Genomic DNA, 25,769 nt, shown 5'->3' on the forward strand with positions numbered 1-25,769 from the left:
AACTTTATTATGTTAACAAAGTTCACTTACCCAGATATATAAGGCAAAAAGTATATTTTCTTGCCGCTTCCCAAACTTCTTATTAGATTTGTGTTGATCTGATCAAAATTAATCATCAGAGCGCCCCCAACTTGTTACTGACCCCAGACATATACCTGAAATCAAAAATTAACTTTGATATAAGAATACTTGATATATCAATCAATTTTATATATAAATAATTGCTCATAGACATACATCATCCATAGCTGAATAATTGAAATATTCAACTCTTGTGTTCCCGACGCAAGCTCACTGACATCTTGGCTATGAAGGTATATTGGGACCTCAGAGCCTCTCCCAAATACATTAGCATCATACTCAACCTCCAAATGCTTATCTTCAAGGATGTCAGCAAGTAGATGCAATGAAGCAAGAGGATCATCCTCAGATAGAGGAATCTTCTCCTGTGCTTGCATCTGTTGTTACATGAAAAAATAAGATAAGTTTTGACATCAATAACCTTTAAAATTGAGAAGTGTAAAGAAGAATTTCATACCGAGGGGTCAGAAACTGAACCAACCAAATGTTTAGGCCAAGCGATTAAGGACTTTAATGCTTGTTCCACAGTGAAAATCTCTTTTGTGGCCAGAGGAACTGAGGCATCTGGTATGATCATTTCGTCCACTGAGACCTTCACCTCATCCTCTAATAGTTGCATACCATGAACAACAGTCGCTGACCTAAACAGTGTTCCACGAGCTACCAGGACCGTCTCGATATCGTCTAAAATGTATAATAGACATGGACTACCATCGTCCATGTCATCCCCTGGGACGGTTGGTGTGGAACAACTTCCTTTCCCGCTTCTCCCTGTCAGAGTAAATGTTAGATTATACAAAAGATAGAAATAATTGCACATAAATGTTTATTAAGTTTACCTGTGGGAGGCACAACATGTTCCTGTTTTTGTACAGGAGATGACACCGGGTGCATGCCATAAGTCTCCAACCGCTGCTGGAACATGGAGCTGAACTCACTAAATAATTCAGCCGTGAGCTCTGATCTTACCTTGTTTTTTATCTCCTCTGTAAGGTCCGCTTGGACCTTTTTTGTGATCTCTTTTGTCATCCTTTCTCTTTGTGCTGCGCTGTATGCATATGAAGGCTGACAAGAAGAGCTCCCAAAATAATCTTTAATTCCTACTCCAGGACCAGCAGCACGTACACGTCCAGGGTGCTCAGGTCGTCCAATCGCAGCAGCAAGAATATCTTGGCGACCCTCTGGAGTGAATTGACCTTGAGCTTTGGCAAAATTTCTGCATCAGTTGACATCGTCTCATACACATGAGCTTTGGCAAAATTTTCTGCTCCAACATTGCGGATCATGTCCTCTAATTTGTCTTCATCCGGTCGATCTTCTTCCATGGTGGAATCAATAACATTTTCAGTTTGGGAGTCAGTGGGAAAATGCATTTCTTCGCCGTGCCATATCCATGTTGTATAACATCTTAGGAAACCATCATAGATAAGATGTTCTCTAATTTGAGTTGCGTTCAACTTTCTCTCATTCAAACAGTTCACACAAGGACATCTAAACTTCACTTCATCGTCACTTCTCCCCTCATTACGTTGCACAAATTGTATAAATTCATCTACACCTCTCTCGTACTCAACACTAATGCGTGGTAAATTAATCCAATTTCGATCCATTCCTAAATATTTTAAAATTACAACTATATAATTTTACATATTAAATCAAATCATACAATAATTTCAATCATACAATCATACAATTAATAAGCAATAAAATGATAAATTCAATCATAGAAAATTTTATATTACTAACTTTTAAAAAGTTTCAATAATCTAACAATAAAACAAAATTATTAGTTAAACTTAGTGGATTAGAGATAACCATTCACACTTTTATCTCTTGGACTTTTTGTATTACAAATATGATAACAATTGATGACACCTATTTAAATATTTAGTAATCAACTTTTAAGTTTATTTTGTCTAATGTAATTTCGATTCGTATAACATTTTAGTTCTTAAGATTGTTTACAATGATTAAATTAATTATGTTTCTTTTGTTGACATTGCTGTATTTAATTTCATATTTTAGATTAATATAAGATAGACTATTTCTTTTTTCAAAAATAATTTATAGTAATATCTTTTCAAATTATATTATAAAGATGAACAAATAAATCCTATAACATATCTCAATTTTTTAAAATTATATACAATCAAGAAGCCCATGACCACTTTTAATTCGCAGGAATGATTTTCTTAGGCAACAAAAAATAAAAATAAAAGCATACTAAAGTAAATAAGATTATTAAAGTAAATAAGATTATTACAAAAGTGTTAGATAGCAGTTTAAATATTTAACATGATTATATATTTGAAATTTTTACCATACACCATTAATTAATCTAAAAAAGTTTATATTAATTGAAAAAGGCACGTATACACATAATATACATCAAAATTAATAAAAGAAAAAGAGATAAAAAAATATTGTAAATCAATTTCGCATGGTTGTATTGCAAAGCTCACGAGAATATTATATCCATACACTTTCTTCTTTTCCTCCAATTCAATATTGGAAAAATTAATTATTTAAAACAAACCATAAATAAATTAATAATAATCTGTATAATTTAGTGTAAATTTGTATTTTTAATTTGTAAAAAAGTTTGGTGCAACTTGGGCCATCAGTGGAATTTGTGGTCACACTCCTCTGCTTCACTCATCTCTATGATTTCTTATGTTTTTTAGTGCCTCACGTATTACCTCCATCACAATAACCAATCTTTATTTCAATCTCATAATCTATTTTTTTCACCACTTCCTTATTACACTTTTACAATTTAACTCCTTCAATTTTTAATTACAAAATTCAATCTTCTTAATATCACAAAACACATTCTTTATAGCACGACANTGCCNTCTTCTTTTCAACAGTCGANGGTGAAGGTAGGGATAATCAAATTGAATTCAAGGAATCGCATAAAAACAATTGAAATCNATTGAAACAACATTTCATCACAAGCAATCAGACATCAAGCAGGTATTGAATACAAATGAGGATAGCAACCATACCTGTTTTGGTTCTCTTCGCAAATAAATTTGGCATGGGGAGAAGAAGGTCGCCACGGAGAACAGAGTCGCGGCGGAGAAACAGGGTCTGGCATGGAGACGATTTGGGCTGGCGTCAATGTGGCGGCGGCGGAGAAGCACGGGTCCGACGGCGACGATGACGATTCGGGAATGGTCGGCGTCAATGTGGAGGCGGACGGAGAAGCAGAGTCCGAACGGAGAAAAGCTTGCAGCGCGGTGGGGTTTCGTTTTTTGGTTTTCTGAAAAGTGTGTGGAAGAAGAAAACTGTTCAGAGTTTTTTAACCTATGGATACTACCGCGGTTCAGATTAAACCTGTGGACATAGTGTAGCATATGTCGTGGTTGTACCGCGAACTGCGGCCTATGCCCATTTTAAAAAAATAAAAATTAAAATGAAATGACATTTTTGAAATATGCAGAAACCAATATGTCGCGGTTCTGCTGGCGCCCGCTGCCTATTCTCCTGCAAATTGTTGAATATTAAATGTCAGAACGTTACCTGGGGAATATGCCGCGGTTCTGAGTGCAACCGTTGCCTATTCTCCTGCAAATTTATTGCAGTGTTGAATACTGGGAAAAGTCAGAACGTTGTCAGGGGAATATGACGCGGTTCGCGGTACAACCGCAGCATATTCTGCTGCAAATTTATTGCAATGCTGAAAATTTGCGAAATGTCAGAACGTTCAGGGTTATAGGCAGTGGTTCCTAGCAAAACCGCGACATATTCCCCCCTATTTTATTATTTTTGTGACGTGGCTTCAAGGACAGATGTTTGACCGGGGTAGAGGCCGCGATTCTCTGTCCAACCGCGGCCTATAAGTTCGTTTTAATTGCGAAATTGCCACCGCACAGTATTATACTGCGGTTCTTGATGAACCGTGGCATAATGTGCACTGTAAAAGATCTTTTTTTTACTAGTGAGTGCATCCTAATTAATTTTCTTAATTTCTAGTTAATTTTTTCCTAAATGAAGATTCAGACTAAAAACCCTAATCAGAAACTGTACCGTATGGTTCGCCCAACCCTATGATCTGAACGGTTCTTCTCAGGCCGACCAACCATCAGGTCAACCATTCAGGTCGACCATCCAGGCCGACTGACTATCCAGGTTGACCACATGATTAGCTTACAAACGATAATAGCTCATAAAAGCCCCTAATGAAGGTTAAGTTGTGATTGGGCCATCATTAGGCCGACGAAAGGTAAAGACCTATTGCAACTAGTATAAATAAAGGTCCCAGGTATGATTTCTGGACCACGATGCACAATATATGCATGACTTGTTTGCTAACCGCTCGATTACATTACTAACTTGAGTGTTGGAGTACCTTTGACAAGTGTCCGCCCCTGCGGCTTGGAGAAGGAGGAGGGAGAGCAAACAATACAACTTGGAGTACGAAGACTACTAGGGAGCTCGTCCGGCCTTCAATGAACCAGCCCGGTCTTAAAGACAACGAGTAAGGTTCGTCTAATCTTCAAGACAACTTAGAGTGCTTAGGTCTGTCTGGTCTTCAAGGTTCGTCCAGTCTGCAAGGTTCGCCCAATTTGCAAGTTTCGCCCAGTCTTCAAGGTTCATCTAGTCTTCAAGGTTTGCCCAATCTTCAAGGTTTGTCTAGTCTCCAAGGTCCGTCCAGTCTTCAAGGTCCATCCTGTCTTAGAGACAACATGGAGTGTTTTGAGCAAGGGACCTCCAAACGCTACCAAAACAGAAACTTTTCTCAATCTCAGCTTCTTCTTCTTTGCGAACCAACCCAACTTTGGGTTGGATTAAGGATTAAGGATCCATACAACTCTTGCATGTTGTCTTTAGAGACATGATAACTATCTTTATTATCTTTATTTGGTTGACAAAGATAAATCTACCTCTAGGCTTGCCATGCTTAGTCCTTGCTAACGTAGATGACCTTGGTTGTTCCTACAAAGCTCTCGTAGAGAGTTATGTGCTTCCACCCTCAAAGTAGATGAGTACAAAAATAAAGAACTAGCAAATATTGCATTATACCTCATTCTTACTGCCCCGTTGATTGTTAGTTTAAAAAGAAAGAATTATACTATATAATCTAAAGAACAAGAAAAATAATACTTTGACATATATCAATTTTTTATATGTATTTGATATTATCTTTTTTTTACCTTTTTTTCTTTTTCTTAAAAAATTATAAAATTTTATTTTTATAACTACTTTATTTTTATATTATATGTTAAATGAATATAAAAAGTATCTTGCGGATATGCAATGAAACAATAAATGGATGCAAGGTATATAAAAAGAAGCATTAAGTGAATCGTCTCTAATGTAATAAAACGTGAAGTTTCCTGGACAACTTAAGAATGTGGCCTCACGACCAAGGAGGCTTCCGTTATACTCATGTTTAAAACCAAATGGACCTGTTTTTCTTTTGTTTCTTTTTATACATACTCATAGTTGTCTTGATGCATGCCTCTTTGTTGAACTTGCATTGCATTTATATAAGTTTTTGTATAGTATGATATTCGGGACAAACAAGCAATTAGGAAGAATAGTTGATCGGTTATGTATAATATCATGTCTATGTTGGGTCATAATTGGGCCAACGCTAAGTAGTCAAACAAAATCAAATATATCTTATTAAAGATATTGAAGATAAAATAATGAAGGATATCTAATTAAAGATATTGATAGACTGTTATATCTTATTAAAGATATTGAGGATAAAATAATGAAGGATATCTAATTAAAGATATTGATAGAGTTGTTTATGAGGAACCAACAGGTAAATCTGTTTAAGGCTAAATTCCATTCACATTCCACTTACGTTCTACTTACTCTCCAATCACATCTAGAAATATTTTACAGCCGCTTCTAACTTGAGCTCAGAGTAGAAGAAGAGCGAATAGTCCATACCCAGGAAAAGCAAGTGATCCAAACAATCCAAGCATCAAAAAGCAATAAAATCACTTCATTGAGATTAGTCTCTCGGTCTCACAAAATATCCACGGAAATAGTTTTCATTAACAAAAAAGAAGTAAGTGTAATATTGTTGCACTAAGTTCATCAAAGAAATATATTTAATTTTTTTTCTTATTAGTTCTACAATTTTATTTTCCTATTAAAAGGGAAGTAGAACCCAGTAACATACGAAACTTTACTGTTTTTATAGCATTCGGACGATTGTTATGGTTAATACCACGATTTCGCACGGATTTTCCTGAAAAACATGAAATTTCATCACATGAAGTTCATTTGCAAAAATTACAAATTATTGATCAATCCAATATTATTAATTAATTTAATTAGTTTTCTGATCTGAACTCGGTAAGATACTTTGTTTTCTGTAATAGTTTAAACTAACTTGAAAATTTATGACCACTTATCAAAGATAATTGCGATATTACAACATGCACTTTGAATAATTTAATGTGTGCTAAATCATAAAAGAATAAATAATTGTTGATAATAAATACTTAGAAATATTGATAATTTTGTATCAATATAAATTATTTTTCATATAGATAAAGTATACCTAAAATATTTAAAAATAGTTATTATTTCCTTTAAACATGATGGAGAAGTGGATTTGAATATTTGTGTAAAACAATCTATTAAATGATAAAAAGTATACTTAAATAGAAATAAAGGTTAATATTATCATTTTATTTCATTATGATACATAAAAAAACTGTTGCTTTTCATAATATTATTCTAAAATATTATAGGACATAATTTTTAATTAGTTGACAAATTCTTCTAGACAAAATATCTAGAAAGACAAATATCTAAAATTGAAAAAGAAACGCAAAAGTTCTTCTAGATATGATACCTATCATAAAAAGATAACTCCAGTTAAATACTAACAGAACATTTGTTTTTTATTTTTACTAATGCCATATATAGAAAAATGTTCCATCATGATGATAAAATATTAATTGAATGAGAGTGAAACTGATTAACTGAATCATGAAATTTTCCACCAATAACTCGAGGTACCCCTGTAACCTTTCGCACTTTTCTCACTCTTTTTTCCTTCTTTGATTTGCTCTTCGCCAGCCATGGCACACAAGACGGACGGGTTATCTTCTTCTACGTCTTTTCAACATAACAAAGACAATCATAAAACCAATCAAAAGGTTCCCTTCTACAAACTATTTACCTTTGCAGATCACTTTGACGTGACTTTGATGACCATTGGCACAATCTGTGCCATGGCTAATGGCTGGTCACAGCCTATTATGACTGTCATTTTAGGAAAACTTATCAACACTTTTGGTTACACCGATCCATCAAATACCATCAAAGAGGTTTCGAAGGTACGTATGCATGTAATATAGTTTTTTATGAATACCATATCAAAATACTCCGTAGCAAAAATATTATGTTTTGTCAAATAAAATAACAAAAGTGACATTATAGTGACATTAACTTGTATGTGTTTGTATTCTTATTTGGAATTTCAGGTTTCTTTATTATTGGTATACTTAGCTATTGCGACTGGAATTGCTTCCTTTCTTCGTAAGATGACACACGCTTCTTGGTTTATTTATTTGTTAGAATCTATAGTCTGTTGGTTCAGAGTTTTGATATAAGAGTAAACGTTGCAGAGGTAGCATGTTGGATGATGACAGGAGAAAGACAAGCTGCGAGGATTCGAAGTTTGTACTTGAAAACTATATTGAAGCAGGATATTGCTTTCTTTGACACTGAGACAACAACAGGAGAGATTATTGGGAGAATGTCGGGTGACACTATTCTCATTCAAGATTCCATGGGAGAAAAGGTATTATATTATGAGATAATCAAAATTATTAACTAGACATGAAACTTTGGCAACATAATATTCAAAAGAACAATAATAAATATCAAACGTTGTAGTCACTTTTATTGCCCTAATTTATATTAACTGTAGTATATTTCATGAGTGACCGACTAAGAAGAATCCAACTGTGATCAAACAAATAGAAAAATTAAAAGTCATGATCCATTAATATGTTTAATGATCATATTAACACTAAAGATCTTTTTTATCTTTCTTTTTTATCTTTTTTATAGGTTGGGAAGTTTATACAACTTTCTTCAACTTTTATTGGTGGCTTTGTGATCGCTTTTGTAAGAGGATGGCGACTTGCTGTTATTTTGATCGCATGTATACCTTGTGTTGTTATTATTGGTGGAATTCTGTCCATTTTAATGAGTAGAATGTCAAGTCGTGGGCAAGCTGCTTACGTAGAGGCAGGAACTGTGGTTGAACAAACAGTGGGAGCTATCAGAACAGTAAGTCACAGTCACAGAAACTAGTTGTAGAAAAAAATGAATGATTTTTATCTAACCTTTCTTCTTAATGTAATTAGGTGGCATCTTTCACTGGTGAGAGAAAAGCAATGGAAAAGTATAATAACAAATTAAAGATTGCTTATAAAACTATGGTTCAACAAGGGATGGCCTCTGGGTTAGGACTGGGGGTACTTTTGTTGACTGTCTTCTGTACCTATGCACTTGCCATGTGGTATGGTTCTAAACTGGTTATTGAGAAAGAATTCAATGGTGGATCTGTCATCACTGTAATAGTGGCTCTTATGACTGGTGGAATGTAAGTGAGACAATGACCTTTGATCGAATAACTGGCATAAGCATGAAATTATTTAGGAATATAAGATTTTTTTTCTGGATTTCACATAGTTTAGCATTAACCTGATTAATCTTTCTAACATTCTTAGGTCACTTGGTCAAACATCTCCTAGCCTAAACGCATTTTCTGCAGGCCGAGCAGCAGCATATAAGATGTTTGAGACAATTAAAAGAAAGCCAAAAATTGATGCTTATGACACCAATGGTATTGTCATGGAAGACATAAGGGGAGATATTGAACTCAACAATGTTTACTTTAGCTACCCTGCAAGGAAAAATGTGCAGATCTTTTCTGGATTCTCATTACATGTTTCTAGTGGCACAACTGCCGCTTTAGTGGGTCAAAGTGGGAGTGGAAAGTCTACTGTGATATCTTTATTGGAAAGATTCTACGATCCTGATTCTGGAGAAGTACTGATAGATGGCGTGAATTTGAAGGATTTTCATCTTAAATGGATAAGAGAACAAATCGGATTGGTTAGTCAAGAACCTATTCTCTTTGCAGCAAGTATCAAAGAGAACATAATCTATGGAAAAGAAGGTGCAACTGATGAGGAAATTAAGTCAGCAATAACTCTTGCCAATGCCAAGACGTTCATTGACAAGCTGCCTCAGGTGTATAAATATTCAAAAATCCATTATCAATTAACGTTTTAGGTTGTTTTCTTTTATTAATTCTATTAATGTGTTTTATTCTCTGCTAGTAGGGCCTTGAGACAATGGCAGGCCAGAATGGGACTCAACTTTCTGGTGGACAAAAGCAGAGAATTGCAATTGCAAGGGCAATTCTAAAAAACCCAAGAATCCTTCTTCTTGATGAAGCAACTAGTGCATTAGATGCCGAGTCCGAACGTGTTGTCCAAGAAGCATTAGAACAAGCGATGTCAAAAAGGACTACTGTAGTTGTTGCACATCGCTTGACAACAATCAGAAATGCTGACACCATAGCGGTGGTTCATGAAGGAAAAATTGTGGAGAAAGGTTAAACATCAACCAATTGTTTCCTTCTTTACGTGTGTATATCAAAGTAGTTTGGGTCCATTTTCTATATCATGTTAACTCATGATAGCAATCTATGAAAGAAAATTCTATTTTCTGTGACATCTGAGAACAAGATATTCACTTTTTGACGCTTGGCTTTATTTGTAGGAACTCATGATGAGTTAATCAAGGAGGTTGATGGTGCTTATTCTCAGCTTATTCGCCTACAGGAAGGAACTAAGGAAGCTGAGGGTAGCCATAATTCTGAAGCAGAGATGCCAAATAACAATGTTAATGTCAGATCTTCCACCCAGAGAGAAGTTTCATTAAGTAGAGATTCATCAAGTAGACATTCCGAGTCACATACTCTTTCTCATCGAAGTGGGGTACATGAATCTGTAGAAGTAGAAGATGAAGATGGGGATTTTGAAAAAAATAAAGTTGATGCTAAGAAGCCCAAAAAGGTTTCTTTGACACGTTTGGCCTACTTAAACAAGTCTGAAGTTCCTGTCTTAGTGCTTGGATCCGTTGCTGCAATAATACATGGTCTTGTGTTCCCTATTTTTGGCTTCTTGTTTTCCTCAGCAATAACTATGTTCTTTGAACCTCCAGAAAAACAGCGGAAAGATTCTAGGTTCTGGGCACTTCTATATGTGGGTTTGGGTTTAATTACTCTTGTGGTGATACCTGTGCAAAATTACTTCTTTGGCGTTGCTGGAGGAAAATTAATAGAAAGAATTCGTTCACTGACATTTGAAAGGGTTGTCCATCAAGAAATCAGTTGGTTTGATGATCCTGCAAATTCAAGGTGTTTTAGCAAGATATTTTAATTATTATGTGTTGCAATTTCTTATACTCATCAACTAAAGGATATGAATTACTTTTCAGTGGTGCAGTTGGCGCAAGGTTATCTACTGATGCTTCAACAGTGAAAAGTCTAGTTGGTGACACATTAGCCCTAATTGTACAAAACTTAACAACAATCATAGCTGGTCTAGTTATATCATTCACTGCTAATTGGATTCTTGCTTTCATAATTCTGGCTGTGTCACCCTTGGTCCTTATGCAAGGATTTCTTCAGATGAAGTTTCTTAAAGGATTCAGTGCAGATGCCAAGGTCAGTTTTACTTTCAATTCTGTTTGAAATTATGCATTATTGAATATGGATGGACATCAAGAGAACCTTTTTACTGCTGTGCAGGTAAAGTATGAAGAGGCAAGTCAGGTGGCAAATGATGCTGTTGGTAGCATCAGAACTATCGCATCATTCTGTGCCGAATCGAAGGTGATGGATATGTACCGAAAGAAATGTTTAGAACCGGAAAAACAAGGTGTTCGGTTGGGGCTTGTGAGTGGTGCAGGATTTGGTTTCTCTTTTCTTGCTCTATACTGCACAAATGCTTTTTGTTTCTATATAGGATCTGTTCTTGTGCAACATGGGAAAGCAACTTTTCAAGAGGTTTTCAAGGTGAAATAAGTCAACCAAAACCTTTTCGCTCCATATTTATTTTGATGTTTCTTTTGGTCCAGTTCTCACCACAAAATTTGTTCAGGTCTTCTTTTGTTTAACCATCACAGCAATGGGCGTTTCTCAGACTACTGCCTTGGCACCAGACACCAACAAAGCCAAAGATTCCGCAGCATCAATATTTAACATTCTTGACAGTACACCCACCATTGACTCCAGCAGCAATGAGGGAAGAACACTAGAAGCCATTGCTGGTGATATTGATTTTGAACACGTCAGTTTTAGTTATCCAACTAGGCCTCATATTCAAATTCTCAAAGATTTGTGTCTAATCATTCCAGCTGGAAAGGTAGTAAACTGATGCTTTAATATTTGAGTAATTAACCTTTTGGATAGTACAAATAAACTTTATCTGGGAACATGTGATGTAGCTACATTGTTGATATAAATGTCTCTGCAGACTGTTGCCTTGGTTGGAGAAAGTGGGAGTGGAAAATCAACAGTAATCAGCCTCTTAGAGAGATTTTACAACCCTCACACTGGACATATACTACTGGATGGAGTGGATATAAAAGAGTTCAGACTAAGCTGGTTGAGGCAGCAAATGGGTTTGGTTGGTCAAGAACCTATTCTCTTCAATGAAAGTATTCGTGCCAACATAGCATATGGTAAAGAAGGAGTTGCCACAGAGGAAGAGATAATTGCAGCAGCCAAAGCATCCAATGCACACCAATTTATATGTGCTCTTCCCCAAGGCTATGACACCCCAGTTGGAGAAAGAGGAACACAATTGTCAGGAGGACAAAAGCAGCGAATAGCCATTGCAAGAGCCATGCTGAAAGACCCTAAAATCCTCTTGCTTGATGAAGCAACTAGTGCACTTGATGCCGAGTCAGAAAAAGTAGTTCAAGAGGCTCTAGATAGAGTAAGTTTGAATAGAACTACAGTAGTAGTAGCTCACCGTCTTACAACAATTAGAGGGGCTGATATAATAGCTGTAATGAAAGATGGAGCGGTAGCTGAAAAGGGAAAACATAATGAGTTGATGAAGATTATCAATGGAGTCTATGCATCATTGGTTGCTCTACATACGACTAATACATGATCTCCTCATTCTTTCAAATTCTTGAACTAATAAAGTATAGTATGTCTTTTATAACGCTATAGAGAAAAATTCACATTCTGTCATTCAAATTAATATTATTATTAATCACTTTACTCATGTTAATATGATGTATCATGCTATTAGCAGCTAACACAATATTTATATAATGCATCTGTGTAATGGTTTTTGGTTTTGTGAAAGTAGGAAAAGGGATAATTATAAAGTCTTCTCCTTATACATGCAAACAAATATTCCGAAAAGGATTCATGATTATCTATCAACAAAACCCACTCCATTGTTTTTACCACTAATTTGATGTTTGTATAATTAAATTTCTATTGAAAAGTAACTTTATAAATAGAGACTCGGAGTCTCTTAGAACTGTTCATTTATATTTTCATTTAATAAGGCAATCAACTTAAATAATTTTACGCACTTCCAACTATTGTACCTACTAAGTTTTAATTTAGAAGATGTTTTTAAACATGTTTTTACAAAAACTTAAAATCTTCCAATTTTCGTCATTATCACCACTCAATTAGATTCTTATTAATGACAAAAAAAATATAGCGAGTATTTGATTATAAAAAGAAACCCTATGACCCTTAGTTATTAGTAAATATAGTAAATATGCACTCTTCCAATAATTATTGACGTTTTACTTTTTATTCGAAAATCTTGGCATTTTAAAAGTTGAATTTCAACTATGTTCTTGTTCAGTAGATACTATAAGTAATTACTGTAAAATTGAATATTAAAAAAATCACTAATAAAAATTTAATAATATTTATGGAAAAATTCTCTCCAGAATCTGGGAATGATCTTTAGATGTGTTTACAAGACTTTAGAATGAATTTTAAAGTCATTTAAGAAAAAAGAAGTGATAAGTAGCAAAACTTGATACTATCTAGTGACGTTGTGCATGGCACTAGCATTTTTTTTTCACACTATGATGCACTAATATGGAGAGATACCATTGAAGCATAAACTCCATCATCAATCTTCATCAACGCTTCATGTCTCCCCTTCTCAGCAATGACCCCATTTTTTACTACTGCTATAATGTCAGCATCTTTAATTGTTGCAAGACGGTGAGCTACCATAACTGTAGTTCTATTAACACTCACTTTATCAAGAGCCTCTTGAACCACACACTCAGATTCTGCATCTAGTGCACTGGTGGCCTCATCCAGCAAAAGGATTTTTGGATCTTTCAGAATGGCTCTTGCAATAGCTATGCGTTGCTTTTGTCCTCTTGACAGTTGTGTCCCTCGTTCTCCCACAGGGGTGTCATAACTATGTGGAAGAGAGCTTATGAACTTGTGTGCATTTGCTGCTTCTGCTGCTGCAACTATTTCTTCCTCTGTGGCACCTCCCTCTTTACTATAAGCTATGTTGGCACGAATGCTTTCATTGAAAAGAATAGGCTCTTGACCAACCAAAACCATTTGTTGTCTCAACCAACTGAGTCTGAAGTTTTTTATATCCACTCCATCAAGTAGTATACGTCCAGAATCAGGGTTGTAAAATCTCTCTAAGAGGCTGATCACTGTTGATTTACCACTCCCACTTTCCCCAACCAAGGCAACGGTCTACACAGACATTATCAACAATGTTGTCATATAGTCTCAAATTAGTAGATTTGTACAATACAATTCATTGAATGTTTTTTCCTATTGGTTTTTAATTAGAATTGTAACTTTGTCCGGTTAATTTATGTTAACATTCAATGCAAATCTTTATTACCATATTATCGAGATGAAACTAAAAGACAACATCAAATGCAACTAACAAGTTTTACCTAAGCATTGTTCTTATTGAAGTAATAGAATACTAATGATTAGTGGTTACCTTTGCAGCTGGCACGCTTAGACACAAGTCCTTGAAGATTTGAATATCAGGCCTTGTTGGGTAACAAAAGCTGACTTGTTGTAGTTCAATATCACCTTTTATGAGGTCTAGTGTTGTGCCCTCATCACTGCTGGAGTCAATCGCTGATTTGGTATCAAGAATTTTGAATATTGAAGTTGCAGAATCTTTGGCTTTGTTAGTATCTGGAGCCAAGGCACTGCTCTGGGAAACACCAATTGCTGTAACTGTTAAGGCAAAGAAAACCTGCATAAAATCCATAGTAAGAAACAGATCAGAAGAAATCATCAAATTAAGGTGGACCGTTACATTACAATGACATACCTTGAAAACCTCTCCAAAAGTTGCTTTCCCGTCTTGCACAAGAATAGATCCTATGTAGAAACAGAAAGCATTTGTGCAGTATAGAGCAAGAAAAGAAAAACCTAGTCCTGCACCACTAACAAGTCCCAAGCGAACACCTTGTTTTTTTGGCCCTGAACATTTCTTCATGTACATATCCACCACCTTTGGCTCAGCACAGAATGATGCAACAGTTCTAATGCAACCAATAGCATCATTTGCCACCTGACTTGCCTCTTCATACTTCACCTATACAACTCAAAGGAAACTTGTCAATATGTGCCTACTTTCTCATTTCTGCGGATGGAATCAGCTAAACAGAATTTAGACCAACCTTTGCATCTGCACGGAATCCTTTCAAGAACTTGGTTTGAAGGTATCCTTGTAGAAGCAACAAGGGTGACAAAGCCAGAATTACAAAAGCCAGAATCCAATTAGCAGTGAATGCTATAACTAAACCTGTTGTGATTGTTGCTATGTTTTGCACAACGAGGGATAAGGTGTCACCGACGAGACTTCTCACCCTTGAAGCATCAGTAGCTAGCCTTGCACTAACTGCACCACTGCATGGAAATCCATTATTTTGAGTCAGATGAGTTGCAGGAATTAATATATGACATGATTGCCTGTTTATTTTGTCTTTTATAATTGGAAGTAATTATCACCTCAACATACCATGAATTTGAAGGATGATCGAACCAACTGATTTCTTGGTGCACAACCTTATTAAATGTCATTGAACGAATTCGTTCTATAAGCTTCCCACCTGCTATCCCAAATAAGTAGTTTTGCAATGTCATAGCCACCAGACCGACAATCCCCAAACCAACAAATAGAAATGACCAAAACATAGAATCTTTCCTTAGCTGATCAGGAGGTTTAAAAAATGTGTTAACAGCTGATGAGAGCAAGAGTCCAAATACAGGGAGAGTAAGACCATGTATTGCGGCTGCAATGGATCCTAGTACTAAGACAGGAACCTCTGGCTTGTTCAACTTGACCAAATAGTTAACAGCAACCTTTTGATGCTTCTTATTATCAACTTCACTACTTTCAACATCCCCGTTATCTTCCACTCCAGACTCGTGCAAGGGAATTTGATAAGGAAGAGCAAAACCAAGTGTGAGAGAGTGTCTACTGCTCGATCTCGCAAAGGATGTTCTTCGAGTTAGGTCGAAACTGTTGTTATTTGACTTTTCTGACTTACGGCTCCCTTCTTCTGCTCCTTTATTTCCTTCTTGTAGACGAACAAGCCGAGAATAAGCACCATCAGCATCCTTGATTAACTCATCATGAGTTCCTGCAAATAAAGGAAAAATGCAGTACTTTTTATTAATGTTATGAAAAAAATATGTAGCAGTATGCTTAGTAGACTAAACATGACACCAGAAGTATTGTGCTGAAAAAATGAACTGAAACAGTAGGATCAGTTTTATTACCTTTCTCCACAATTTTTCCCTGATGTACCACTGCTATGATGTCAGCGTGTCTAATAGTTGTCAAACGATGTGCAACAACTACAGTAGTCCTTGGGGTCATAACTTTTTCAAGTGCTACTTGAACAATATGCTCAGACTCAGCATCTAATGCATTTGTAGCTTCATCGAGGAGAAGGATTCTTGGGTTCTTTAAAATTGCCCTTGCAATTGCAATTCTTTGTTTTTGCCCACCGGAAATTTGAGTTTCATGTCCTCCTACCACCGTATCAATGCCCTACAAACAGAATAATACAACTTAGCTTTAAATAATATGGAGGAAAAAATAACAAACATAAAACTTGGTATATCACTTTTGTAAGACAGTGCGTGTATAACTATATCCTGAGTTCAAAAATTTGTTGTACCTGAGGCAGCTTATCAATGAATTTTTTTGCATCGGCAAGAGTTATTGCTTTAGTTATCTCCTCATCTGTTGCACCTTCTTTCCCGTATGCTATGTTGTCTTTAATACTAGCTGTAAACAGGACAGGCTCTTGACCAACAAGTCCAATCTGTTCTCTAATCCATCTAACTTGAAAATTCTTCAAATTCACGCCATCTATAAGAACTTCTCCAGCTTCAGGATCATAAAATCTTTCTAATAAACTGATTATAGTTGACTTCCCACTTCCATTTTGACCCACTAAAGCAGCAGTTGTGCCACTCGGAATATAGAATGAGAATCCGGAAAATATCTGAACATCTGGCCTTGCAGGGTATCTGAAGTAAACATCTTTGAGTTCAACATCTCCCTTTATGTCTTCTAAGACAACACCATTGGTGTCATAAGCATCTATTTTTGGCTTTCTTTTAATTGTCTCAAACATCTTATATGCTGCTGCTTGACCGGCTGCAAATGAATTCACGTATGGTGTTGCCTGACCAAGTGCCCTAGTTTAACAGATTATCAAGGGATGTATATTAAGTAAATAAAGTACTATTGATGAGCATCAAGCAAAAACAAAGCTCTAGAGACTAAAAGAAAAACATTGTGCCACTTACATTGCACCAGTATTGATTGATATGATAATGTTGAAAACAGTTCCACCATCATAGCCTTTGTCAATGATGAGTTTAGAACCATACCACATGGCAAGTGCATAGGTGGAAAATATAATCAATAAAAGTATTCCCATTCCAAACCCTGAAGCCAGCCCTTGTTCAACAGTTGTAATATAAGCTATCCTTAACTTGTTATTATACTTTTCTATTGCTTTTTTCTCACCAGTGAAAGAGGCAACCTGGTTAAACATCATGATGTCAAGGAATATGCCTAAATACCAAAAACAATGCATAAACTATCTATCACTAATTTTTGTGTCTTACTGTTCTGATGGCTCCAACTGTTTGTTCTGCAACACTTCCAGCTTCTGCATAAGCAGCGTGCCCCCGTGTTGACATTATCTCCATCATCACGGATATAATTCCACCAACAATAACAATACAAGGAATACATGCAAGCAGAACTAGACAGAGTTTCCATCCTCTTGTGAAGGCAATTATAAAGGCACCAAAAAAGGATGTAACAAGTTGAATAAACTTCCCAACCTGCCAGTAACTTCTTTTCAGTACTTCTGCTTTTTTGTTATATATTGGTCCTTTCCATACGCAAAAACCAGCATACCTTTTCTCCCATGGCATCTTCAATGAGAATGGTGTCACCTGACATTCTTCCAATTACCTCACCACTTGTTTCAGTGTCAAAAAAGGTAATGTCTTGCTTCAATATAGTTTTCAAGTACATGCAACGGATCCTAGCGGCTTGTCTTTCTCCTGTCACCATCCAACATGATACCTCTGCAGCATTCAATAAAACAACCTCTTATCAGAGTTTTGGATTTATTATTTGGAAAACTACAACGTCCCTGAAATAAACCAACAGTGTACATAGTACTCAACTCCTATAATATTATGTACACATTTGCTTAAATGCAACACTGACAGAGAGGTATCTTACGCAGAAAAGAGGCTATTCCAGCACCAAAAGCCAGGTAAACAAATAATAACACAACCTGAAATTGGAAGGGTCAATAGTGTGAAAGCATATTCTATGTAAATGGGATAGTTAATACAAAAATGCACATGGCAAGCAATGCAAGGCTCCAAAGAGAAACAAGAATGACGCTTCATCCAAGGCTACATGCCAAATTAATACATATTGATTATACCTTGGAAACTTCCTTGACTGTGTGGGAAGGATCAGTGGAGCCAAAGGCATTGATCATCTTCCCAAAAATTAGGGTCATGAGAGGCTGCCCCATCCCATTAGCCATGGCACAGATAAGACCAATGATCATCAAAGTCCTGTCAAGGCTATCTGCAAAAATGAATAGCTTATAAAATGGAACCTTCTCCTGGACTTTGACCTTGTGTTCTTCGTCTGGTGCCATGGCTAATGGGGTTTAGGATGGCCCTAACCTTCACCTATGAAACAAATGGGAAACAAAAGTCTGGTATAAGACATGTCCTATATTTAAATGCATGCATATGAATCTAATTTGGGCAAAGTATAGCTGTGGAATGTAATGTTGTTCGGAATTCTTTTCGTGTCTTCCCTCAATAATTGTTTTCACATCTTATACTATACAAAGAGAGTAAATTAAGATAGAACTATTTATTTAATATAAGTTCATTATTGGAACTATTAATTGAATATAACATGTTATTTTTATCACAAACCTTAATTATTTACCATGTTAAATTGTGTGATAAAAATAAGATAATATTTGTATAGTAACATTTCTTATTTTAATTTAAAAGTGTCATTAGATTCCCACATTTTTATGATAACGATTTTGTAAAAAACATTCTCAAAAAATATCGTCCAACGAAAAGTATTATTAGTTAAAAACAAATCAAGACATATTTTTCGAATTTCATCATATTCTTAAAAAACAGAAAATCTTTTTCCATTATGTTAAAAATCAATCATTATTAAAAACACATTCAAACGAGCCTCGGTAGGTAACAAAAAATAAAATGAATCGTTTTATAAAATGCAATGTATTGAGTTAATTTCTACCTCATTCAATTTTATAAGTTTTTAAGTTGAAGTTTATATATACTATTTATTTATTACAATCTGGTTTTTAGAATTTTGAACATGGTTAAAAAAAAAGCTTTAAAATTAGATATTTATGATTTATATGTAAAGAATAGTCGAAACTTAGAAAGTATATTAGAATGAAAATTAAAGAGAGGCGAAAAGTTAGGCTTGTAGGACAGTAGAAAATAAAATGCGAGAGAGACATATTTCTAGAAAGATAGGGAAAGTTTATTATTACAAGATATTTATTGAAGAATAGTAAGTAGTTGTAGAAACTAGATAGAGAGTTTTTGATCTGAGATCTTCATGAGCTCCAAATAGGACTTTCCATCCAACTTACGAGTGAAGTAATCTTCGACGTATTTCCCCACTTCAGTTCTTTTGAACAGAGGAGGATTTTCTGGGTTTGTGAGGCTAAATGCAGGTCCAATATCAGCTTGAAGCTTCGGCAGATAAAACATAGCAATGGAAATCCTTTCCTTCTCTGAATTCACTGTTGCCCTGTGTTCAACACTTTTGTATGCTCCATTGCTCATAATCTGCATATTTCAACATTTTTCTCTTCAGCATCTTCTTTACCAATCTATATCGTCATACAAAAATTACCTTCTATTTTCTTTTCTAGCAAAACCTAACTTTTTTTCGTTCTGAAACCTTTCTTCTTTCTTATCTTGTTTTATATAAAGCCAAAGTTATATATAATAGCATGTATCGTAGGTATATTATTCTCATTATTAATCATCAAGTTATAAAGTTATATTAACTAATTAGAAACTGTCATGTGTCATGCCTAAGTGTCAACTCATTTATTCTTTATGTAAAAAATATTAACATATTTTAGCATATTTAATTAAAGTGTTTGAATAACACATAATGTTTGAACAAAAGCATTTTCAGTTTTTAAGTTATCTATTTTTTTACGTCATAAAAACGATATATGTTATGGTGTCCATCTACATTTAAACTGCTAAAACACTCAACAAGTGAAAATGTTTTTATTTTTGTTTTTATACTTATTTAATAAAAGGATGCATTAAACTAATCTTAAAATATCTGTCAATAAAGAATTAAATAATTGTACACTAGTTGAGGAAATTTAGGATAATTTAATTTATACAGAAGAAATTCAAACTTTTGACAAAATTTTCATAAAATTATTGAATAAAAACATTATTGAAGAGTCTATGACTAAGTTTCCCTGATATAAATATAAACCGACATCTCTACTTTTGTTATTTTATTGCTGCTTCTAAGTTTTACACTTATTAACCTCCACATTTGGAAACATTTTCGTGGAATAACAGTTTTAAGGGAAGTATAATAGTAACTTAAATTAATAATTTAATAGTAAAAAATGAGTCTAATTAAGTTGAAAAGATTAAAAAACTTCATTTAGTTAAGTTTTGATAAAGTATTTTTTTATAAATTGTATTATATATAAATACGATAAACATTTGTTCGCATAAAAATTATGTAGCATTATATATATTTTTCTTTTCTTAAGAAAGTAGACTTGATTGTTTTGTCCACAATAAAATATGTGGAAGTTGCAACCACAACCTCCACATGCATCTACCATTCTTTTCCTTCTCTTCAACCATTGAATGAATAAATGGTTAGGGTCAATTCCTTTTATGTTCAATCCATCTTTCCCATTCAAATACGATATATGTGTAAAGAATCAAATAAAAAAACGTACATGTATTGCACTAAAATTAAAAATAAAAAAATAGAGTTTCAAAATGCAAGTTATTTGACTCATATTATAGCTTAAGATAGTAACTTTTGAAATTAGAATCACGTGTAGGTAAACTTGCACGATTAATTATAAGTTATTATAAAGAAATTAAGATAATCTCTCCGACAAATGAGGATCGATGGTCAAAGGATGTAAGTTGCGATCCACACATTTTGGAAAAGAATTGAGAAATTGACTTCTGTGATAAGTGAGAGCTAGCTCAATCTCTCACATTTAATGCATAAATTTGTATAATTTTTTATGGGACAATGATATTCTAATCAGACAATTTTTTTTATAACGGAACACGTGTTATTATTTTATTGATTTATTTGAATTTATATTTAAAAAATATTTAAAACGGACCAATTACAAACTGTTTTATTATCAAAAAATTGTTAAAAAAGTGTTGTAAATAGAAGTTTTTTGTTTTTTATGCTATAAAGAGATAGAAGACAGGTGATGGTGTGAGAAGAAGAAATGTTGAAAAAAATGATAAAAGTAATAAATATAAGTGGTGGGTGGAGGGAGAGAGAAAGAATATGGGTCCATACGAACCTCCAGAATGTCTCCAATGTTGATAACAAGAGCATCTGATAAGACGTTCACTGGAATCCAATGTCCATCTTTCTTAATCTGCAGGCCATTCACTCCATTTATTTGGTTAAGAATGGTGATTCCTGATGCATCAGAATGAGGAGAAAGTCCCATAACTAAATCTGGTTCAGGACATGGAGGGTAGTACGTCATCCGAAGATTCTGCATTCCATCCTCGAACACCTCCAACTCTCTCTTCTCTATCTTCAGTGCTTTCCCCAGCAACCCTATAACTCTCATACCAAGATTTTGCACTTCGTTTATGTATAACTCTAACACACTCCTGCATATCATATACCTCAACTAATCAATATATGTATAATATATATATATCCATGTTCACACGTAAATTAAAGGGTTTTCTTTTGCTACCTGAATGACGAAGGGAGCTGTGGTAAAAGATGTGGTTTTCTTGTACTACGAGGGTTGGTTTTAAAATATAACCTATCACCCCAATCCAGTTTTGTATCATCTGCTCTAATCACACGTCCGTAGCCTTCAACATCACCTGGCTGTATCTTGTATTTCATCTTTTCTTCCAAGGGGAGCATGAAGAATCCTTCAACTTCGTCTTTCATTGTTTTCAGCATTGCTGGGCTTATTCCATGCTCCACCAACTGCATATATATATGTATAAAGAACATACAAATTGAGACCAAAAGAAGATGTGTAAAAGGCAGCTTAATTAATTTGCTAATAATAACCTGAAAGAAACCCCAATCCCTACAAGCTGAGTTCAATTTCTCTAGCTCAAGTTCCGTATCTTCTCCATGGATGAGCTTTCTGAGGCTGATGATTGGGAGTTCCTGAGATGAGGTTTCATCTGGGAAAACTACGGGTTCGTTATGGCACTGTTGTCGAACATAGCATTGAGGAACTGAAGTGAGCGGTTTTTTTATGAGTTCCTGAACACACAACACGTCTTCAAACATTGTCACTAATTCTGAGGATACCATGATGTTCTTCTAACCACGCCTTGTAATCAGCCACTGTATTGGTTGTATTTATACAACCATAATAGCAGTGCGCATGATATAAAGAAATTTAAAAATGGAAGACGAATGTGAAGTGAAAACAACTACGTATGCGTCTCTGATTTGTTACTTTAACTTAAAAGGGAAATTGCTGCCAGTGAAAATTATATTATTATTTAATGCGGAAAGTGCGGTCGGTGTATGGGACAAAATAAGATAAAATTTGATGTCGACAACGGCAAAACTCATGAATTGTGCTGATAAAGTTTTGATTAAGAGGTGAAACTGCGGCCTGAATCTAAAAGTGTATAAAAGTGTATTATGATTTTATTACTCTAAATTTTTAGAATTTTAATTTTAATCTTCCTTACCTGAATCTTTAAAATGTATTTTTTTATATCTTTAAAATGTATTAGAAGTTTAAATACAAAAGTTAATGTATTTTCATGTAAATAATAGATAAAACTAAAAATATTGAACTTCGTTTTTCTAAACAATGTTGAGAAATAATAGAAAACCCAGACCAGATTAGAATGAATAACAAATTTGGTAAAGAAAAAAAGGACATAACATACCCAATTTCTCGTTGGGTGCTCACATCAAAGGAGATAATTAAAAATAATGATTTAGTCTAACTTATTATTTTTAGAAAGTTAATTTATGAATATATATATATATATATATATAGGTTTTTTTAATGGTTAATCAAATAATAGGATATATTTGGAATTTTTTATTTATTAATTTAAATAAATTATGTAAAAAACTTCTATAAATTATAGTTTATACTTATTAATTTTAGGTTCGATTTTCAAGTTTCTAACAAATTTTGAAACTTTAATGGAGTCCGTAATAAATTTTTATGCCAAGTATTTAATAAATTTATATTTTTTAATTGAATGTATGTGTTTTATTTTAAATATGTGGTGTGACCGTTAAGAGACTTACGTGGTTATTATTCTTTATCATTTTATTGAATTGCCATCGCATGCTATTATATTATTTTATTTTATTATAATTTTAAAATTTTATAATATTATGATATTGTAATTTTTTTAACACATATATAATTTGATAAAATAATAAAATTACAAAAATTTAATATTATAAAATTTTAAAATAACTTATGACGAGAACTTATTAAGATGATAAATAAGATAATAATCCTATCAATAACTTAACAACCAAATCATTCAATTATTAATGGAAAATTAATTAGTAAAAACCCAATTGAAAAATATAAATTTATTACTTATTTAATAGATAAAAAATATTAAAAATTTAATTAAAAGTTTTGAAATTTACATAGAGAAGTTAATTTTATTTTTATATATTCTTTTATCTTTAAAGAATTCCTCAAAACATATCATAGTATGTTCTAATGTAAAATGTATCAAAATTAAATTTTGATCCTTTGCTTAGTTATCATGTTTGTTTATATGTAATTAAGATGTAGAAAAGTCGTTTGACTGAGTAATTAATATTCTAAAAGTGAAAACTATAATTATTGTTTTTCATTGGCTTGAATTCCTCTTACTATGAGTTCGTTAAAATAGAAGGTGAAAGTTGTATATAGTATTAGAGACTTTTAATCAAGTTAAAATAATTTTATGTTTGTTGATCACGTACTTGCGTCGCGGTAATTGCTTAAGAAAATAAATAAATATATACATATGATAATTGATTTTCGTCTATTTTTTCCTAATTCTGTTAGGTTATTGGTGGTGGATATGATTGGCTGTATTTTAGGTACATTAACCCCAAACGCCAAATTTTGGAATAGCCATTAATACATGATAAATGTTTTTCTTTTTAGGCGTCTATTCCATTATAGAAAATAGTTGGCGACAAGAGTAGTAGAAAAGGAAATAGAAAATGATTGGTGGCAAGAATAGAAGAAAAAAGGAAACCAAATTATAATTTTTATTTTTCAAATCAAAAATATCTGTAATATTAGTCTTTTCTATAATTAAAACGTATTGTGTTAGATCGGTAGAAGATGTGCCAAAAAGTTAGAAAGACCACAGTATGCATAAAGCTATATGGCATATAAACGTTGGAATTAAACATTTTTTTCATGTGACTTGATGTTGACCTGGCACATCTTGTGTATACGCAGTGTTTACTTTTTGTATATCTTTTTTGTGATTTTGGCTTTTATATTTCAAAGGTCGACATTTTTAGTTCAATCGTCCATATGTATATGTTTATTTAATATATTTTAATTATAAAATTATTATCAATGGTCTCTTGAATTACTACATTAAATATAGACTTTAATGTAAAATTGAATATCAGATCAAAATTACATATTCTCCAGAATGTGAAGATTAAAATTCTAAAAATGGGAAAATAAAAATCAGTAATCAAAGATTAAAGGGAGACTGAAATTGAAATATAAAAAAAAATGGTAATTAGTGTGATAAGAGATATATATAATAAAAAAATGAAAGAAAAACAATATAAGAGAGGAGGTAAATAGGTAAAGAATAAAAATATAAAAAAAAAATACAAAATTAATATGATTCATGCATCTTAATGTCATGTGCCGTAGATGTAGTGTTTTTAACCATTTGGTTCTCATGTTTTGTTGTATTTTATTAAATACTATTGAAAAAAGTTTAGGGTGTGTTCACTTGGGGGTAATCGCAGGTGATTGGGAGAGGGGTGATTGAGTGAATTTGAGGATAATATTTTTTTTTTGTTTATTTGAGTGAATTTGGAGATAAACGAGAGTGAATTTTGAAGTAAATTTTTTTAATTTGTTATATAAACTAAATCCTACACCAATTCTCACAAACTTTATTTCAAAATTCACTCTCGTTTACCTCCAAATTCACTCAAATAAACAACAACAAAAAATTACCCTCAAATCTACTCAATCACTTTCCCTTAATCACCTCTAATCACCCCAAGTTCAAATGTGTGATCAAAGTTTATATGATATTCATATAATGTTGTGTTAAGTTAAATTTACTTTTTTTTAAACTACTCATTTAATGGAAAATTAAGGTAAATTTAATATTTTATCCTCTAAATATAACTTAAGTTCCAATTTCATTCAATATATTTTCCATTATTGCTTTCATTTCGGAACTTAACATAAGTATATAAATAAATTTTACATGACTCTAGCGCTGTTGATTTAATAATAATACACAATCTTACATCCACCAGTTTTTGTTTTTGCTTTTTTTAGCTTTAAAGTATGCTATTTTTTAATGGGATATGTTTGGTTAATTGATATCCAGTTGAAATAGTTTTAACTTGGAATGAAAACGTTTTATATTTCTTTAAAAACACAACAAAAAGTTGGAAATTTAGTTTTTAATTTTAAAGAAATACATTACATAGAGTTAATCTCATTATTAATATTATCATTATTATAATATTATGAATGTGGTTCTTATTAATTATCATAATCATTATCCTTTTTAGTATAGATTTTTTAAGGTTTTACAC

At 33.4% G+C, this 25,769-nt stretch overlaps 3 protein-coding genes across 3 annotated transcripts; 1 reads left to right on the top strand and 2 right to left on the bottom strand.

Annotated features, from left to right (window-relative positions):
- The first annotated feature begins 7,136 nt into the window (after positions 1-7,136).
- LOC106774930 (ABC transporter B family member 9-like) lies at positions 7,137-12,263 on the top strand. The gene is made up of 12 exons (XM_014661957.1): positions 7,137-7,394; positions 7,542-7,596; positions 7,686-7,861; positions 8,134-8,355; positions 8,433-8,671; positions 8,799-9,324; positions 9,417-9,690; positions 9,859-10,498; positions 10,579-10,807; positions 10,892-11,158; positions 11,244-11,507; positions 11,619-12,263. The coding sequence occupies exons 1-12, from the start codon at positions 7,137-7,139 to the stop codon at positions 12,261-12,263; spliced, it is 3,795 nt and encodes a 1,264-aa protein (XP_014517443.1).
- An 819-nt stretch (positions 12,264-13,082) lies between these two features.
- LOC106774931 (ABC transporter B family member 9) lies at positions 13,083-18,342 on the bottom strand. The gene is made up of 12 exons (XM_014661958.2): positions 18,121-18,342; positions 17,910-17,964; positions 17,577-17,749; positions 17,279-17,500; positions 16,955-17,193; positions 16,318-16,843; positions 15,914-16,187; positions 15,150-15,774; positions 14,809-15,037; positions 14,457-14,723; positions 14,115-14,378; positions 13,083-13,855 (listed from the first exon to the last, which is right to left on the bottom strand). Exons 1-12 carry the CDS (start codon positions 18,340-18,342, stop codon positions 13,211-13,213), a joined length of 3,741 nt encoding a protein of 1,246 aa, XP_014517444.1. The 3' UTR covers positions 13,083-13,210.
- Positions 18,343-19,116: 774 nt separating this feature from the next.
- Positions 19,117-22,395, bottom strand: LOC106775517 (protein SRG1). The gene is made up of 4 exons (XM_014662659.2): positions 22,038-22,395; positions 21,706-21,950; positions 21,295-21,616; positions 19,117-19,537 (listed from the first exon to the last, which is right to left on the bottom strand). Exons 1-4 carry the CDS (start codon positions 22,287-22,289, stop codon positions 19,274-19,276), a joined length of 1,083 nt encoding a protein of 360 aa, XP_014518145.1. The 5' UTR covers positions 22,290-22,395; the 3' UTR covers positions 19,117-19,273.
- Between the last annotated feature and the right edge of the window lie 3,374 nt (positions 22,396-25,769).

Source organism: Vigna radiata, chromosome 10 (assembly GCF_000741045.1).
Source record: "Vigna radiata var. radiata cultivar VC1973A chromosome 10, Vradiata_ver6, whole genome shotgun sequence".
NCBI lineage: Eukaryota > Viridiplantae > Streptophyta > Magnoliopsida > Fabales > Fabaceae > Vigna > Vigna radiata.

What these genes read in the sequence shown, in the direction of transcription:
- LOC106774930 (XM_014661957.1), top strand. Translation starts at nt 7,137, where the DNA reads ATGGCACACAAGACGGACGGGTTATCTTCTTCTACGTCTTTTCAACAT. An exon ending in AGGAAAAATTGTGGAGAAAG is followed by an intron (nt 9,691 to 9,858) that starts GTTAAACATCAA and finishes CTTTATTTGTAG; the next exon opens with GAACTCATGATGAGTTAATC. An exon ending in CTTTTCAAGAGGTTTTCAAG is followed by an intron (nt 11,159 to 11,243) that starts GTGAAATAAGTC and finishes AAATTTGTTCAG; the next exon opens with GTCTTCTTTTGTTTAACCAT.
- LOC106774931 (XM_014661958.2), bottom strand. Translation starts at nt 18,342, where the DNA reads ATGGCACCAGACGAAGAACACAAGGTCAAAGTCCAGGAGAAGGTTCCA. An exon ending in GGGAAAAATTGTGGAGAAAG is followed by an intron (nt 15,775 to 15,913) that starts GTAATAAAACTG and finishes CTTTATTTGCAG; the next exon opens with GAACTCATGATGAGTTAATC. An exon ending in GATTCCGTGCAGATGCAAAG is followed by an intron (nt 14,724 to 14,808) that starts GTTGGTCTAAAT and finishes TGAGTTGTATAG; the next exon opens with GTGAAGTATGAAGAGGCAAG.
- LOC106775517 (XM_014662659.2), bottom strand. Translation starts at nt 22,289, where the DNA reads ATGGTATCCTCAGAATTAGTGACAATGTTTGAAGACGTGTTGTGTGTT. An exon ending in CAGCTCCCTTCGTCATTCAG is followed by an intron (nt 21,617 to 21,705) that starts GTAGCAAAAGAA and finishes TATGATATGCAG; the next exon opens with GAGTGTGTTAGAGTTATACA. An exon ending in ACATTGGAGACATTCTGGAG is followed by an intron (nt 19,538 to 21,294) that starts GTTCGTATGGAC and finishes TGAAATATGCAG; the next exon opens with ATTATGAGCAATGGAGCATA.